At 39.1% G+C, this 19,811-nt stretch overlaps 1 protein-coding gene across 3 annotated transcripts in view; it reads left to right on the top strand.

Moving 5' to 3' along the window:
* Positions 1-19,811, top strand: part of LOC120542762 (CD5 antigen-like) — a 46,348-nt gene that overhangs the window by 20,460 nt on the left and 6,077 nt on the right. The window contains exons 2-5 of one of the 3 annotated variants that reach the window (XM_039775411.1): positions 3,554-3,589; positions 4,303-4,446; positions 7,879-8,190; positions 14,862-15,152. In XM_039775411.1, the coding sequence (XP_039631345.1) occupies positions 3,554-3,589; positions 4,303-4,446; positions 7,879-8,190; positions 14,862-15,152 (783 nt within the window). Of the gene's footprint in view, positions 1-3,553; positions 3,590-4,302; positions 4,609-7,878; positions 8,191-14,861; positions 15,153-19,811 lie in introns of those variants that run through there. The other 2 variants (XM_039775409.1, XM_039775410.1) reach the window with 2 other exon arrangements.

Raw genomic sequence — 19,811 nt, 5'->3', positions numbered from 1 at the left:
TGGTCTCACTACTATCCTGTAGACCTTCCCTGCTAGTCTTGCTGATACCAGTCTATCACAAATCACAATACTGTATGGTCAAAATGATCTCATTCCACTACCATCTCCCTAGAGTAAGGAGTGACCAATTGACAACTCAGCACTTCTCTTTCTCCAAGTGTCCCGAGTATTCAGCACCAGTGAGTTGATATCATTGACCTTTGTGTCTGGTACACATGTTTGAATGTGGGCAGTCCACACCTTGCACCAGATTTAGATCGGCATGGTGTTGTTTCCTATCATTTCTGAGCTTTGAAATCTTCTCTGTAGGACTACAGAGTCTGTGTTACCTGTTAAATGCAGCATACATTTTCATCCATTCATCTATCCTTTCTCTAACCCTCTTCTTCAGTGCAGGGCAACAAGGAACCAGTGCCCATTCTGGCAACATTAAGTGCAAGAAGAGATCCAACTTCATGCATGGTGCCAGTCATTGCAGGATATTTTCACTCACACAGGGCCAGCTTAGTCAACTTAATACTTAAAATGTTTGGGATGTGGAAGAAAAACCCATACTTGACACAGAGAGCACAGGCAGTTCTGAGACTGAGGCAGCAGATTTGTGTAGAAAACAAATGACTTCGGCTCACTAGTAAAAGAACTGATTTGGATCAGAAATGGACTAGCGACAGACAAAGTCTAAAAAACAAAGTTAAGTTAGATAATTTAGACATGATGGAGGAGAGATGAGCTGAAAAACTGAGAAAGCCTTCTATGGCTGGTCTTGGCAAAGTACACAAAAACAGAATGATAAATTCAAATTTAAGTGACCTTTTCAACTCACACATGTCATAACTAAAGTTGTCTCCACCAAAATATTTAACTAAATGATAAATACTGCACTTTTCAAAGTAATTAGCTTGAGACCTTTGGATAATTGTGACTTAAATTAGAATAACAAGCAAAGAAATGTAATTTTAAAAGTACATGTAATTTTAATGTTATATGTATAACTTAAAGATAAGAAAAAAGCAAAGGTGAATGGCCAGAGAAGAATGACTCTTTAAGGCTAATGGTTGTTAGAATCAGAAAACAGGTTTTTAACACATTTATGCTTTTAAGTTCGGAGCGATACACCAGCTGCAGTCAAAGATCTTCAATAAATAATCCTCCATAAAAACAAAGTAATCGTGAAGTTAAAATCAATAAATAAATCAATTTGCTCCTCTTTCCAGCTTTTGTCCCAGCCTGGTCAGCACTGGGACTTTCGGAGCCTGACTCGTCACCCTGCCTTCATCCCTCAGGATCCCAGGATGATCTTTGGAGCACTCGGCTACTCCTGCTCCAACTATCGGTCAGCAGAAGCGACCTGACACTGGAGCACCCATCCTCTTGCTCCATCTCAAGGCCACCCAACCACCACACCTGGTACCAACCCAGTTCTGCACTTTCTTTCTCTTCAGCTTTCTCATCTCCAATTTTTCTTTTCTTTTCTTTCCTACTCAGGACCTTTTTATCCTTGTGAGTGCTTCCCTTAAGCGTTAATGAGGAATGGTTGTGCTAACTGTGCTCCCATGTGAATTAATCACTCTGGGGCCACATGGCTTTCCATTAGCGTGCACGTACTCCCACAAAGCCTGACCCACCCTGTTTTCAAAACCTTACATTCCATGGACCCCTTATATGCTGCATCACATTGGCTTACAGAAAGCTTGAAGGACTGAGTTAGGTATTCCATTTCAAAAATTCTTAATTGTAAAATTATTTTATTTTAATTGATAACTTAAACTTTAGTTGTATTGTAGAGGTTATACATTAAACAAGAAATAACATATTACATCCATTTCATTATATTTTGCTCTAATAAACTTTTTAACATCAGTATGGCTTAGATTCTGACATTTGTCTGGCCTCAGAAGTTCAACTTAGTAGTCTGAAGAGTTAGGTAAGGTTAGAGATGTGAACTACAGGATGAGAGAGGCTTCAAGTATCAAGTAACCAGACCTGTTAAAACCCCATCACCAGGTGCTAAGCCCAGAGGTCTGGAACTGCTGAGTGAACCTTACAGGCCCAGAGATCACCATTGCTTCCAAAATCTCTCAGCCCTATGCAAGGGAGACAGATAGATATATACCTGGAGTGTCCCCCAGGCCAGGTGCTAGACACTACCCACTACCTCTCAAATACTCTGAACACTTATTAGGCACATTCACCTAAACAAAAGTCGACGTTATCCTGTTTATACTTCAAAGTTTGCCCTGAAGTGACCTGTCCAAAGTTCTTCTCACAGGACAGGAACACTGTAGGAGAAAAACCACCAATAATCAAAAGTCTAAAATATATTGTGCTTTTTTTCCTACAAGTATCAGCACCCCAAGTGAAGTGATTTTCCACATCCCAAGACTAACTGTGAACTGCTAAGGTCTATTTGGTGTAATTTGAATACTTGATAGTTCTCATTAAAGCTAAATAAACCTTTCCACCAGATCAAAGCACTGGGTCCCCTTACTGAAAACAGGGGTCTGTTTGACTAATGGGACTGGGAGACCCCCACAACCGAGTTAAATTCAACCTAAAAAGAGAGTGGTCAGGTATATCATATATTTAGGATACATCATAAAAACTATTGAGTGTAAATCGAGGGACATTATGCTGAAACTATATGGAGTGAAGTTCTGGTCGCCACACTACAAAAAAGACATAGCAGCAATTCAAGTGCAGTGGAACGCATTCTGAAACATACAGGACTCGAGGAACGTCATACTCTGACAGGTTTAGAGAGTTAAACAAGTTTTGTCTTTAACTAAGGAGACTACATGTTGACCTAATCCAAGTCTTCGAAGTTTTCAAGAGTAGATCCAGACAAATTCTTTTAACTAAATAGTGAATCACGTGTATAAAGGCACCAGTGGAAATTAAGGGGAACTGCATTTAGGGATGAAGCCAGGAAGCACTTCCTTACAGAAAGAGTTGTGGGAATCTGGAACAAACTTCCAAGCCAGTAGTTGAAGGGGAAACTTTGTCAACCTTTAAAAATTATCTGAAAGAGATTTTGGGACAGCTTAGCTATTAACTAAACAAAAGAGCTTGATGGACTGACTGGACACTTCTCATTTGGTCAAATTTCATATATTTTTAGCTAACTGGCATAATGGAGCAAATTTAAAAGAGCAGCAGTACTTTAGAAAGAAGTCATTAAAATAAGCCAGCACAGTGTCATGGAAGACTGTCTCACACTCCTTCCTTCTGTGACCCTGAACTGACTTAACCAGGTCTGATGCTGGATGGATAATAATTCCAGTGATATCTTGTCCTGTTACAATATCTTCATAAAAACCTTGGCAGTTCTGTGCCCCTTCTGTATATGAGCACGCTCGGCTCTGCCTCTGTATTTGCCTTTAAGTCATGCAGATCTGATGGATTCTCAGCAAGCAATCCTTGACGTTTGCGTGGTGCACGGCATTATCTTGCATTTCTGATGCTTAGTGTTCTCACTGACTTAGAAACTGCTAAGCCAATTGTAACATTTCAATGTATTTATTCTGCTGTAACCACATTATCTTTACTCTTTCAGGTTCCTTTTTCAGTTGGAAGATCATTGATGAAGTGGGTATGCTTTCAATTTCTTCAAATCAATGTAGTTAAACTTGTCACATTGTGAAATGCAACAACGAAGTAAAAAAAACATAAAGTTATAAGGTCAAGGTAAACTTCTCAATCTCACTTTGGAAAATTCATGGGCACAATGGCAAATAATAAAATGTAAACAGTAAGCTTTAGAAAAAAAAATCTTATATTTATAAAACATGTAATACAATCTATTCATTTAGATATAGCAAATCTGTTAATTTTCTCATTACTCCAGTAACAAATGACCTCTGGATTTTCTCATTTTCCAATAAAGGATTCTATTGCTTCTCATTCAGTTACAAGATAATTTATTGTACCAAGATTATGCAAGACCATTAAGGATGTCATGAAACTTTTTAGGACAAGGTCTTCGTTTTCAATAGACATTTGGTCAACCTCAGTCACCGTTCTATTTTAATTGATATTTGAGGTTCAATTTTGTCTTGAACTCTAAGGTTTCCAAAACCATTCAAAATTCACCAAACAACTAATGAATAGAGCATTTTTTAGATATCTGACCCTCATTTAAAAATCTTCAAGCCACATGCATAGATTTTGCCAAGTGAAGCCGCAGACTAAACGATGATAATGGTCGTGCCTTACCTCATGTTTGAACATCCACAAGTGTTTCAGATTTCAATACAGCATCCTTTGTTCTGTTTCCCTAAACTCTGCTTTTGCCCCTCATCTTAGGTGGTGCCCATGTCCGACTGGTGAGAGGGGATAGTTGCTGTTCTGGCACAGTGGAGGTCTACCAGAATGGGATGTGGAGATCCATATGCAGCAGTGGCTGGACTGAAACTAACTCAAAGGTGGTCTGCAAAGAACTCAACTGTGGTTTGTATTTGAAAGATGTGAAACCGACTAAACAAGAGATGCCTGAGCACATCCTGGGTGGTGTGTCCTGCACTGGCAATGAGAAATCACTGCTAAACTGTGGCAACTTTGGCACGCAAGTCACCAATTGTAACAGCTCTGAGGTCAGCATTTCTTGCCAAGGTAGGATCAACAAGATCTGAGGTAGGAATCGGAAATGAAGTCAATGGACATGCGAAATGTGTGTTTGGTCCAGGTATAAAGCACGGCTCCTGGCAGGCAAATGTTGTAAGAACACAGATGTACTGACTTTTATAAACATGTCTACAACACACAGTATCAGGCACAAGTTCTTCATACTTAGTTGTAAAACCTGCAAATGTACAAGTGAGGACGATTTCACCAATACAGCCATTTAGTATGTCAGCAGTACAATACTCAGACACTAAGTCTTTCCTTCTGTCAGGTTCTGAAGGGCTAGGACTGCTCTGATTCATTGTTATGACCACCACACCTTGCTTTAGGAAATCAGAACTTTCATCATAATAATACAAGGTAATGCAACACAGGGGCCACAGACTTTGGGGAAATGATCCAGATAAGCAGCAGCTTAGTGACTTTAGTAAGTAAACACCACAGTTCACTCAACATTAAAAGTTATCAATGAGTTATAAGTAACATATTATGTTTTAATTCCGTGAATAGTAAAATGAATTTGTTCCATCAATTAATTAACACATTCACATATTCTCAAACTCGAATTCGTCCAGTTCAAGGTTGTGAGTTCATTTTACACATACTGTGCAAGTGAAAAATCAACCATAGTTGAGGTGCCAGTCTATTGCAGTCTCATTCAATAATGCCAAACTTAAATGCATTAGGACAAGGTTTTCTGAAATCCTTCAGAAAGAAATAACAGACATAAATCCCAAGTGTATACTAGACACAAATTACTTCCTAATCACTTTAAAGGCAAAAAATGTCCAAAACTAAGAGAACCAAAAAATCCTCCTGAAACTGGTAAGCCCTGGTTTGCAGAGCCATGCATGAACATCTAACAATGTTCCTTCCTGCCTGCCCTTATAGTTTACAAGACTCATTTATTAGGTAATGCAACTAAGTAAGTATAACACTTCACACTATGAATTGGACACACCAAGGGATCCAATTAAGATATGACTTGCATATGTCAGAAATAAGACAAGCATGGAGGCAGTGGTCGTGGGCAGAACCCAGACCATATCTTCATATGAAAGAGTGACGGGGGGTTGTTTTAAACCTGCGAGCAGCAGGAGCCAAAATGCTAACATGGAAAAAAAGAAGATGAGGAGAAGGATAGATTAACAGGAACAAACAAGACAAAATCTCCAAAAAAAGACCAGGGGTCCCAATACTAATGTCTTCTTGGAAGCTCTTTTAAGCTTACTGTATGCTAGTGAGAATAGCAGTAGGCAGGACAAACCTAAAATATGTTCAAGGACAGGCAAGAGGTCAGGGATACAACAAAATAGTCGGAGGAATGATCAACAAAATCCAGTACTCAAAAGACAGAAATCAAGGTCTAGAAACAAACACACTAACTTGTTTTGATTATGCTAACCATTATTATGATAAATGTAGAATTATAGTCATGAGTGTCATAAAAAATGCACATTATGTCGGTGCCCATAACAGGAACAACTTCGCATAATTAACATTAGAATGTTAAAAATACTTGTTTCTGCAAAAAGAAAAAAAAAAGAAAAATACATGACAAGGGGAGTTGTTTGATATTTTATTATTGGTATTGGTATTTTGACTGTGATATCTGACTCCAAAGGAGGTGGCACCCCTGACACTGCAGCTGTGGGACTGCCCCCTGTCTATATGAGACCTCTGACTCAACATTTTGGTAATCTTCTGCTCATGTTGTTTAGTTCTCTATTTTAGATACTTTCCTCAGATTCCATTTATTGTAAGTTCTAGTTTTTATTCCTTCTGATTTTTTAAAACGTTTTTTCTGTTCTGCTCTTGGTTAATGATTTTTTCTTTGTGGGTTGTAGATTTAGTTTGCTTTTGAGTTACCACTTTGAAGTAAAAGTTAGTAATTTACAAACTACTTTTGAAATCATTGCTTGTTTTTTATCCTCTTTTGAACAAACATTTGGAGAATCATATGATTATTAAAACTCTGCTTTGCTCTTTGGAACAGGTATTCTTCCTGCTCCCCTCTCCCTTTTGAGATATACAAACTTTGGTCCCTTATTGGTGTGCAGGCCACAAGACTGATACTCAAATTTGAGGGCAGGCTTACTTCAAGTGTATAAGGACTAACTAGTATTTTTTAGGCCAAACCAGGACACAGATGTTTTGTGAGTCTGGAAACACAATAAATTGAAGAAGGGACCATAAATAATTTGTCATCTAACTTAAACAAGATCTTGGCCTACCTCTTTGGGTGTGTGTACTACAGTTTGTGAACAGTTAGAATAGGCTTTTTAAAACCTTTCTCACATACTTTTAATCCATGTGCCCGTCAATAACTGGATGGTATGTGGCTTCTTGCTTTTTGATTGCCACCTGCTTTTAAGTTAGCTGATCCCATTGATTTGAAATTAACTCAAATTTTGATACCCAGTTCTTGCCATTCCCTACGTCTTGTGAACCATAGCTTCTTCTCATTACATACCAGTTACTAAACTGACCTTACCAGTACAGCTATGATTCTAGAAGAATTTTATCTCATAATACAATCTAAGACAAAACAGCTGCATTGAACAGTAGTGGCAGCCCGGACACAAAGGTGGTCTTCACACTGAAGCCTCAACTGAAACCTGTCTTTTGGGTTCAAAATGTTTTCACTGTCACTTATAGCTGTGCAATTGCTGTTCCTTCAGCAGGGTGACGCGGTGATTTGCAGCTCTAAGCCAAACTGTTGTGTATTTGGAGTTTGCACATTCTGTCTCCATCACCAAACATTTTCAAGATAGGTTGATAGTCATCTGTTGTTGGCTATGGATGTGTCAGTGAATGTGCCCTGCAGCCAATGCTTATAAGCTCAGACGTGGTAATGTAAGTAGAGAAAAAAGCATGTTTAGAAAATGGATAGATGGAGACTTTTCAACAACCACCTCTTCACCCCTTGGTAGGGCTAGATCAAGAATTGTGAATTGCTTTGTGTCACCAGCAGGTCTGTTTTGGACAGGTATGTGCTGGGCACCAGCATGCTAGGTGATTCCCCATTACACACAGATTTCTGCATTTTAATCCCAATAAATGTTGGCCAAGTATTCTCTGTGAAGTCATTTTCAGATTTAGATATTGTTTTACATGGATTTTATTGAGCCATGCAGTTTTATAACGTATACTGTACAGTTTTCAACCAAGCTTATGCAATTCTTTATTTCAAATATTAAGGTGTATACATTGCATTTTAATCACACCTTCTCATCTCTCTTGTATTCCCCTTCTCAGAAAAGCAGAGTCTCAGACTGGTGAATGGATACAGCTGCTGCTCTGGAAGAGTGGAAATCAACAAAGGCACCCAACAGTGGGAAACAGTAAGCCAGAAAGGCTGGAACAGGAATATGGCCAATGCTGTCTGTGGCGAAATTAATTGTGGGGAGGCTTTGTGGACCAAATCTTCATGGAATGCTGATTTTGGGAATGGTGACAATCCAACATGGGTTTCTTTGGAATGTGGGGAAAATGCAACGGAGCTAGAGAGTTGCAAGAAAACAATGGAAAGCAATTATACAGGGAATGCAGCCGGGGTCATATGCTCAGGTCTGATTTTTTTCAACAATTTCATTAACTCTTTGCTTGGGGCTGAATATTTTTTCCAAAAAACAGTTTCTGAAAAGCACTTTCACACAGAAATCCACATTAAATGTCTGTTGCTGCATGCTGTGGCTGGCAATTTGCTAAGAATGTGCGGCAGACTTGCTCCCAGGCTGTCTTCGTATGACTGGGGCAGCAACAGCAGTCATGGTCACAGTGCACTGCAATCTGGTTTCTACCTCTTATTGTTGTTAAGTGGCAGTCCTCCCAGGCGAACATTCCCGTAGCCGTGTCCACTACATGAACCTGTTCAGCACCACAATTAGCTGGAGACCAGTCAGCTGAAGCTGGAACCTCACATTCGTTTTCGATCACCTATATCAAAATCAGAGTCCAATAAGTCATAGTCTAGTTCAGAGATAATAGGCAAAACGTCGTCCATGGAGTATTTTGCTTTACGCATTCGCTTTGATCTCTCGCCATTATGTCAGTGCCATTTTTGCTGTTGTTTGCCTCTTGCTACTCACACGAGAGCAGGAAATCTCAGTCAAACCAATTAATCTAACTTTCCTTCTAGCAACGAGAGTCCAACTAAAATGTAACAGCAGGTTTGGTCACAGATTACAGTCGATTACCACTGTCAACTCCTCCTTTTGACAAAAGTCAACATCCACCCTGAAAGAGTTAAAGTATTTGTATAAACTTAACTTTCTTGTATATGGAAACTAATGTTTTACTATATGGTTGATCACAAGATCAATATGGTCAGTTTTACCTCCTCTGTGCCAAGTGGATTTTTATCTGTTTCTTTGTCCTTATGGCCTTGTGGTGTGTAGGTGCTAGAAAGTTGTTCCCTTATGCTGGTAAGAATGAGCACTTTCTAAAATAACCAGCAATTAAAGCTGATAGATCACACAGTATCAAAAATAAACATTTTTATTCAAAAACAAAACACTCAGAAGTGATGAAGAATGGGTGAAAACAAAGTACAAAGTTAGGAAAGGACCAAGCAACTATTAAGGGCAAAATATAAAATAAACCAAATAATTCTTAAAGGCCGAACAATTTTAAAAGCAAAAATGCCAAAGCTAATAAAGTAAAGCCCAAACAATACCAAAGGCCAAAAATATAAAATAGGCCAAGAAACACAAAATGCCAAACATACAAAAAAGCCAAACAATACTTAAAGGTCCAGAAATACAAAAGTTCTAGAAACCAAAATGGCAAAATGTCAAGAACCAGGTACATCATTAGTTGAGGTAAATACTGTATCATGGGTTTAGCCATCACAACCCACCCCAGATTGGTCATCAGATTGAAGACTAGGAGGTACCCTGTGGGTTTTTGCATGAGTTGTACATGTTGCAGGAGGTGGGGGGTTGGTTCATTTGGGAGGTCTACTCAAAACTCAGCAGCTGGACACGTGGGATCATGGGCTTAAACCCCTCATGCTCCTACACCCTAACAATACCACTGGAAGTAACAAATCCGAAGTAAAACCAAAGAGGGGAGCCACAGGCATTAGGAAGAACTCCGTGCTAAGTTAGTTGGGGACCTTTACACACTTTAAGAATGAGTGAACACGTTGTCTTCTTCTTTCAGCTGATCCCGTTAGGGGTTGCCACAGCGGATCATCTTCTTCCATATCTTTCTGTTCTCTACATCTTGTTTTGTTACACCCATCACCTGCATGTTCTCTCTCACCACATCCATAAACCTTCGCTTAGGCCTTCCTCTCTTCCTCTTGCCCGGCAGCTCTATCCTTAGCATCCTTCTCCCAATATACCCAGCATCTCTCCTCTGTACATTGTACAAAGTGAACACATCATACAAAGATAAAATGACAAAGAGCAAATTAATTATTCTACCATACTGGGTCTAGATGTACAGGCTTTTAACTTAGCTGTTAGGTGGGGGGCTCCCCTATTTTCCCATCTCCCATTACTAATGTATTACCTCAATAGCCATCTTTCTCTGCTTTGCCTCTATTCCGACATGTCAATCAGCCTTTGATTAAAAAAACCTACAAAAAAAAAATGAATGAATTGTGCAATGAACTCATATGAAAACCCTACCAGTCTGTATTCCATTACTTGTAGTTGTTCTTCTTACACGTTTAAATAACCAGGCTACTCTACCTTCCTTCCCTTTTGAATACCTGAGCTGCTTTTCTTGATGTACTTGTAGATCAGACATCAGAACCATGCACCTCAAAATAATAAGATTAACTATGCTAGTTTACGTTATTTACTCAATTATGCAAAGATCATTCAAAAAACGTAAATATGCATTATGACAATTTTGACAAGAACAAAATAGCAAACGTCACCAATTCGATCCATCTAATCTTTCCAAAAGAACATAAATTCAAATTTTGATGATCTCAAAAGGCTCTCTCTACCACACTTCGTGTTAATTTATCCCATATGTCTATGTTTCTCTATGTGAAAAAAACGTGTAATATTTGTAGAAAAATTATACTTAAAAAGCTTCCATTTGTGTCACTGTTTTCTTGTCAAATAACTCATTTCAAGGTAACAGATGGGACCCCCTGTATTAATCTCATAATTTTAACACCTTTAATCATGTCTCTTCTTAATCTCTGTTTGTGTAAACTGAAAAGGTTCTGCGGTCTTTCCTCATAACTCATAACTTGCAACCAAGTCGCTCATCTCTTGACTTTTTCTAATACTGCTATGTCTTTTTACAGCTGGATGACCACAACTGAATGCAGTACCTTAAATGAGACCCACAACTGAAATAGAAACTCCTTTGACTTGTCCTCCACACATTGTGGTATATGACCTAGCATGCTGATAGCCTTCTTTACACTGTCTGGACGTACAAAGTAATAGGTCCAGTGCAACGTATAACATTAAATTTCATCTGCTGCAAATCTTCCCAAGACTATATAGGGTCCTCTTTCCTTTGTACTGATCCATTCTAGATTATCTGCCATTCTGCCTAGTGTTGTTCTGCAGAGCAGATGGAATGCTAAAGGGACTAGAAAAAAAAAAGAGTGAGTCAAATAATAAGCCAAGATTGTAACCGTAAATTTAATTTGCTCTTTCGCCAAACCGAAAAGCAAAACCTTCATCGTAATCGAAGTTCAGTTTGGAAAAATCTTTATATCTTTAGATCCTAAAACAAACCCCAGTTGCAATTTTTACCATCATTACTAATGTGACATAACCCAAAAAGCCTTAGGCTGACCTTTTATGCCGTCATGGCGGTGAATGGGAATTGCATATTACCAGATCAAATTCCTCAGTAACATGGCGGCAATTCCACTACAAAATGGTGGCATCGGTAAAGATATCAGAAAAAGTTGCAAATATTTTTAAATTACTTGAAAGTGAAAATAAATTTTAAAAAACGACATTGGGAATGGGTTCAGCAACCCTAAAAACCATAATAGTCAAAAGTTTAATTGCAGAAATCTCTTGATAAAGAGGAAAAGCATCATCAAAAGTTAGGTATCATCTGCAGACTTGTCCAGCTTGATGTTCTTACCCAGATTATTTATATTAAAAAGAGCTGCGGCCCCAGCTGAGGAAGAGGACTTTAACAGACCTTCTACCTACATCTTAATTACATTCCAGAAATTAACAATTTCACAAAACGATAAAAATACGTTAAAGACCAGGAAAATGTTAGATACTGACATGTAACTTAGAAATGGGCGTGGACCGTTTTGATGCTTTGTGGTGAAGTGCAAATTGCAGTTCTGAGATATTTTGAACTTTTAAAATGAAAATATATCTTAATTTTTTTTTGACATGCATGTAACTCTTATGATTCACACTTAAAACTGAAAAAAATACGTTATATGAAAATGCCACCCTAACCAAAGTGTCACCAGTGGTGACCGTCAAGTTGTGTCACCTTGCCCTGCGCACCAAACATGTCCTGATGCTAAAGTGATGTGCTGATTGAAGTGGGGGTAATACCAAGCCTGCCAAGGTGTGGAAATTCCATACAGTTGGTGCAAACTTTACTTTCCAGTTACATGTCAGGTATCATTGAGGTGGTGATTTTAGCAGGCGATTTCCTGCTGCATTACTGGTCAATGCAATCCCACTGGGTGTCAATGCAGAAATCTTTTGGTAAAAGAGGATTATCAAATGGGCTGAGAAGTCTCGTGTTTTCTAACTGTACTCCATACAGATAGTGGGGAGCAGTGAATGCATGGAGTCTCATGTTGTTTGCCCATCAGCAGTGACAGTGGACCAGATATACACTAAAAAAAAGATACTTTTCATAATCAGGAGCATGAATTAATTTCTTATTTGTTACAGTTCTGCATTGTATTAGTTTTTTGCAACATTTTTTTTTTAATACAATTCTTGTGCAACAAGCAAGAAACAACTTTTAACACTAAGGGTAAAATCACAACCTCCAGCTGTACTGATTCACAGTTTATCAAACTTATTTTTTAAATGGTTCCTGTGACGATGCGGGTTCTGCTCCATGCTCCCATCTAGGCTTCTGGGGAGCTCTCGAACCCGACACCGTCGGTAATGTCACCAATGAGCTAGACAGTGAAATCATCAACAACGAAGCAAGACGATGGGGCAAAAAGTGCAAAGTGCTTTACTTACAAACAAAGCCAAAAACAGTGTCCAAATAAATAAGTGCAGTGCATCACAAATCTTTAAATAAATAATCCATTAAAACAGAGGTGAATCCGTGGAGGTTAAAATGATAATGGCTGGAAGCAGTCTTGTCTTAAAACTCCGGTGCTTTGTTCTTTCTACTGGAGGCTCCCCTGCTTCTCCCATACGGGCCCCGCAACAGGGGAGTCGCCCTACCAGCAAATGCAGCTCCCTCCTATTCTGGTCCTATAGCCTTCCCATCCCCGGCTACGTAAGACTCCAGCCGGACCGAGACTTGGGTTCCCTTCCCAGTGGCCAGGGCGCTCACGCTGGGGCTCAACACACCCAAAGCCTCCTCGACTGCTGCTCTCTTCAACGGCCAGTCGCCTCCACTGCCGGTCACTCCAGTTCTTTAAAACTGCTTAGCTGGAGTGACCGCGTCAATCTGCCCCCCAAAGAGTTGGCCAAACACTCCTGTAAAGCTTTCCTACCAGCTGCATTCAACCTTCAATGAGCCTGTTCTCACTTGTGCTCTCACTCGCTCACGCACTTTCTCTTTCCTGCTGCCTTCTTCTCCCTTAACCTCTGCTCCCGTTCTTTCCTTTTTATTTTTGACTCTCCTATCCGCCTCGTGCTTCTTCTATATATTACAGGGACACGGATCAGGTTTGGCGATTAGCAGCTCTTGGCATCAATTACGGATACACCCGGGAACCGCTCCGGCCACACTACCACGCCCCCTCTTTAAGCCGCAAGTGCGCCAATTATCTATTAAAACTGACCTTTTCAATTTGATCAGTGGACCTGCTATACCACAGTTCCATCATTCATTTTTAGGAGTGTAATCACCTATTGTCATCCTCCTGTCTATCTCTCTGTCTGTCTGTGTGTCCACAAGAAATAATTTGGCTCCCAGTGGACCAATATTATTGACATTTGACACACTTATTCTTCAAGGAATTTTGTTGGGACAGTTCAATTTTCATTTACACTGCTCCAGATTTGCTCTTCATAGTAAAATAATGTTAAAGAGCGTGTGTTTAATGTAGTCTACTTACACATGTAGTTGCATTATATTACTACTGTTATTTTTGAATATGCTTCACTGTTACAAAATATTTAATAAATAAAAATGTGATAACTGACTTTTTGGTGAACTAAGTAAAAAGACTTCAAATGCTCCAATTCGGTACACTAAGTCCCTTGAATGCAACTAAAGGCTATGCCATTCATACATTTTCTAACTTTTCAATAATTATAAAGAGTTTACAAACGTTTGGCTCAACTGCTCTTTCTCTGAGCTGCTGACTGCATGAGTGGACCTTAACCTGACAATAATTTTTTATAAGCAGGATGCTCATATAACATTTTTTATTGGAAAGTTGGCAAAAACCATTTAACTTAAAGAGGTAGATGAAAAAAATGAGGAATGAAGGACATGTTTTAAAGCAATAATAATTAAATTCAAAGACAGCTACAAACACTCTTCTGTATATGGTAATAATCTGAATCATCTACATAACAATACATCACAGATCCAGCCTCCTGGATTTGGATGTTGTTTGTGTTAAATGTGCATGTTCTCCCAGGGTTTGCCTCCCCTTTGTCCAAAGATATTCATGTTTGGTTAATTTCCAGTTCCAAATGTGTTTGCGTGCCTTGCCGTAGACTGGTATCCTGTTCAGATCTTTCAAGCCTTTTGTCCAGTTCTGCCAGTTTAGGCTCTGGCCCCTTAGTTGGATTAAGAAGGTTTGAGAATGTTATGTAATTTTATTTTTAGGGTTAGGAGCACTTTCTTTTCATTCCTGACCATCATGGTGAGAGCATTGCCTTTTGTCTATTTACTTTTTTTAAGAGCCTTCAAATGATGAATTAAGATGCAGGATAATCCTTATTTATTAATAAGGCTAAAACTCTATTTCAGTCGATTTTATAGCTCACAGCAACTGTTCTCATTTACACAGCCAGAAGAACAACATCTAATAATCCACTGTTAAAACTTGTATTTTCCAAAATGCTGGGGTGACCCCCAAATTGTCATAAGGGATGCCTTTATTGTGACCAATATCTCTTTTTTTTCAGATGTAAGGCTCATCAATGACCCAAATTCCTGTGCAGGACATTTGGAATTATATTCCAAGATATACAAAAGGTGGGATAAAGTCTGTTATGAAAATTGGGAAATTAATGATGCCTATGTGGTGTGTAAGCAGCTGCAATGTGAAATAGAAGCATCAGTACAAATTGGAGAGGAAGTCAAATCAGCCGTGTTTGTGTCAACTGCTTGCAACGGTACAGAAGAGAAGCTGAGTATGTGCATGAAGGGGACCTGCAAAACCAGAAAAACGGTCACCATAACCTGCTCAAACAAACGTAAGACTGATGACCACTTCACCGGATATACAATTCTTTCAGTATTATTAGTGTGGTTTTTATCAGATCTGAAAATATTTAGGCTAGGTAATTGTCTGGATGTCTGCACCTTATGCGTCTGTTTACCATTATAATTTGTTATCGATCCATTTCCCCATATTTTCCAGGCAGAGGCATGATGCAATGTCCATGTGTGCCGAACCCTGTTGGATTGTGTGCAAGGGTGTATATTGATTTACTTGTACAGCACAGTATGCTTGTTCCATCAGGGATGTTCTTGCTTTTTCCACAATCAGCTTCTTCTCACTGAGACTCTGTAATGGCTATATTTGTACTCACAATGCTGGGCATTTTTTTGTTTTTTTTTTTGTTGTGGCGTGTTTCCTCTATACTGTTTGAAACAGAATCAAGAACATGTATATTCTCTCTACGTAAAGATTTTACTCCCAACTGTACCCTGCCCTGCAAAGAGCAATTCAAATGATAATATACAGAGGTAGAGGTGTGCTGTCCACTGCTGCATTTCTTGTGCAATGACAACTGGATCCATTAGAAGGAAACTCTAAGGTAGCGTTTCTCAACCTTTAAGTATTTGCGACCTGAGTTTTCATAACAGTTTTAATCGCGTCCCCCCTAACATTTTTTTTTTGAAATGTAGATGCATATTTTATTATACCTACTTAACTTTTATCGACATTTATCTAACTCTATATTTATTGTTCTGTAGTTTAAGTTAATGTGTTTTGGTTTCAACAGATGTTTTTTTTCATATTTTTGATTCTTGTTTTCTTTTTTTCATATCTTTGCGCCTCCCTTTTTGTTACTTCACACCCCCCCTAGGAGGGCCCGTCCCACAGGTTGAGAACCACTGCTGTAAGGCATTTCTTGAGAAATGTTTCGGTGGGATCTGCCACACCATGGTGCCTCTTGAATCCAGAATTCTGAGTGTGGATCCCTCACTTAGTTGCTTTCTGAATGGAGCTTCAGAGTGCTCCCCATGTCTAAATGCCTTTCTACAGTATGTACCTCAGTTTCTCTCCCTTTTCCTAAAGGCATGCATGTAATTCTAAACTCGCTTCTTGTCATTGTAGTGATGTATATGAGTTGGGCCGTGAATTGACTAGTAGCCTGTGCAAGAAAAGGTCCTTGTTTTTGCTCTGCTGTTGGCCAATATAAGCTGACCTGTGACCCTGAATTGGATAATTGTTATGTTAAATATTGCACCTAGCTTAGAGTTTAAGATTATAAATCTGTTAAGACAGTAAAACAAAAAACTGCCTAAAAATTCCTGGCAGTGGGGTGTAGTGGTGAAGGTGATGGACTTTAAATCACTCATTTCTGCCTCTACCTGACTATGTGACACTGAGCAAGTCACTTAAGCTGGATGAGTTATATGTATGTAGTTAGTTTTTTTTTTTTCTTTTTTGGAACATATTTATATACTGGGGGCTTTGCCATTTGCTCGCCAACCCCCCGGCCAGTGCTAAGCGCCAGCCACTTTGCGTCTCTACCACTCGCATATGTGGATTTCACTTTCACCAAACAACAAATGTTTTAATTCTCGTGGATATGCCTCTTCATTGAGAAGAAACACTACTTTTCCCTGATGGCAACACGAATTAGACGATCTACAAGTCTCCAACTTGAAGTTTAAAGCCAAAAATAACTACATACTTCTGTCACATCACCTATGTCTATATATTCGATTTCTGTTCCGTTATTTCACCGAGGATTAATTTCCGTTTGTTAGCACTAATTCGATTTTTACTATCACTTTTTTGAGACTTACGAATTCCACCGCTTTCATAATCTCTAACCTACTCTGCATGTGTATCGCTCCAATGTTTTTGAACCTCTTTACAACGTTCTACTTTGTCTTGTCCGTTTTGGTCCAGATTGGTCACAGGGTGCAGGATTGTAATACTTTCTCTGAGCCAACAGGTGGCACTGGTGTGCAAACTTTTAGCATACAGGGGAGAAAACCCCCACTGGGAACCCCAGGGTCAGTATTTTGAGTTCCAATGTAGCCTATGCAACTATGCAAAATTTAATCCAGATTGGTCAAAACGTGTAGGATTGTTTTGGGAACATTCAGACAGACATTCTATTTTTAAATATATGCATCTCTAAAAAAGAAAGGAAGGCATCAAGATCGCTATGAAATGATAAAAAGTATTGTTATTACACCAGCAGACAAAGGAGGTGAAACAGTCACTAATTCAACCGGACACATGTCTAACCAGGACACAGTACAAGTAAGATTCAGGGCAAATACTAAATGTACCAGAGAGCTGGCCGAATTGTGGCAATAAAATGAAAACGCCATTAATAGACATTTGGACATGAACCCAGCAAGCTTAAAAAGAACATCCAAATAATAAAAAAGACTTTAAGATCAAACACCCTCCGAACCCCACCTTAGTAATCCACCATTCTTACACCCACCTACCCTCCCCGCCCCATTTGCTATATATTGCCTTTGTTTCCTGAATCATTTTCCTTTGATGATGACATTTGATAATTTGTTGAATGGTCAAGAATAAAAGACAATTTTAAGATATGTGATTCATTTCTTCCCTTTGTAGATTTCTACCTATAAATAAATATGCAAACTGTATCAGAGAACTGCGTTTATATATATATATATATATATATATATATATATATATATATATATATATATATATATATATATATATATAGGGAAGAGAAGGTCTGTGATACGGTTTGCATATTAGCAGCTGGAGACCCACAAAGGGAGAAAATGAATCACGCATCATAAAGTAGTTTTTATTCCTGAGCTTTCAACCCCTACCAGGGGTCTTCATCAGAGGATAATGCTTAGACTTACAAGAGTCAAAGGCAATATATAGCAATACCTTACAGGTTTGTTGGGAGTAAAGTCTTGTTTATTAAGAATAAGTTCTTCTTAAGTTTGCATATGCTGGATTTATGTCCAAGTGTCTGTTGATGGCGTTCTCATTTGATAACCAGGATTCAGCCAGCTCTCTGGCACTTTTATTATTGGCTTTAAATTTTACTTGTACATCGTCCCAATTAAATGTATGTCCTGTTGATTTAGTATGCTTATAGATCAATGACAGTCCGTCCTTCTGACGGCGTTGCGGTGTTCCTGTATACGTGTTGCGATTCTTTTTGAAGTTTGTCCTATGTATACCGCTGAGCACGAACTGCATGGAATGCTGTACACTGCGTTTCGTGTTTCTGCTGTCGATTTCTTGTTTTTAGCATTAAAGAGGACCGTGCGCAGATTGTTCGTGGGTTTGTGTGCTATTCTGACACCTGACTTGGCCAGGATGCGTGCAGCACCTTCAGACACATTGTGGTGATAAGGGAGTGAGTGCCAGGTGGGGTGGGGGTTATGACTCAAGTTGATTGTTTGTTGAGTTTTTTGGCGTCTTCTGTGTAGGCTTCGATTAATGAATGTTTTCGATTATCCGTTTGAAGTGAAAAGGTGGAAGAGATAGCGTCTCTCTTTCATTTTTGTTTCCTTCGTATTACAGTGGGTGTGGACTCTTCTGAATAGAGTTTTAACACAGCTCCGTTTATGAGATATCGGGTGGTTGCTGGCGAAGTGTAATATCTTGTCTGCATAGCATTCTTTACGGTAAACACTAGTAGTCAGGGTGGCGTCTTTACTTCTTTCAATGTAGATGTCCAGGAAGCTGATGTGTCGGTTAATTTCTTTCTCCATTGTGAATTGGATTGCCGGGAATATTGAGTTGATGTGCTTGTAGAATTCATTCAGCTGATCATTTTTTATTATGACGAATGTGTCGTCCACATAGCGTATCCAAATTTTGGGTGTGAACTGAGGTAGAGCCACGTTTTCAAATCGATGCATTACCAGTTCTGCTAGAAGTCCTCATAACGGCGATCCCATTGGCATGCTTTCTTTCTGAGTATAGTATTTGCCGTTAAAATGAAAGTGAGTTTTTTGGCAGAGTGATATTAGGTGTAGTATGACTTTAATCGATAGCTTAGTTCTTGTTTCTATAGTGGGGTCACTTTCCAGTTTCATTAAAAGTGTTTCTGTGGCTAGATGAATCGGTATCCTGTTGTATAGCGACACAACGTCAAAAGAGACCATGATTTCATCCTCGGCGACGGATAAATCTTTTAAGCGTTGTAATGCCAACTCAGCGCTGTTCACAGAATATTCTGAATCAAAAGTTAGATGTTTGAGTAATTGGAAAAGTCTTTCTGATAAGTTGTAGGATGGTCCGCCTATTAGGCTGACCACTGGTCTGAATTTCAGTGGTGTTTTATGTATTTTCGGGAGTCCGTAAAATTGAGGGCAGATAGCATCGTTGGATTTCATTTTATAATAATTCTGTGCATCGAGGTGATTGTTATTCCGGAGTTTGGTCAGAGCAGTGTTTATTCTGTTAAGTGTGGTTTTCGTTGGGTCTTTACTCAGCTGTTGATAAGTGTTAGTGTCAGAAAGCATTTCTTCTATAGCTGTGGTGTATTGTTCTTTGTCTAAAACGACAGTTGCACCTCCTATGTCGGCTGGTGTGATGATGATGTTGCTGTCATTCTGTAGCGATCGTAGGGCTTTTTGTTCACTTGTGGAAATATGTTTGGTCGGTTGTCCTGCGTGTAGTTGGCTGGCGACATTGCACCTTATTTCTTGTG

Source organism: Polypterus senegalus, chromosome 13 (assembly GCF_016835505.1).
Source record: "Polypterus senegalus isolate Bchr_013 chromosome 13, ASM1683550v1, whole genome shotgun sequence".
Taxonomy (NCBI): Eukaryota; Metazoa; Chordata; class Cladistia; order Polypteriformes; family Polypteridae; genus Polypterus; species Polypterus senegalus.
Note: the sequence above shows the minus strand (reverse complement) of the source record. Positions and strands in the feature narration are given on the sequence as shown.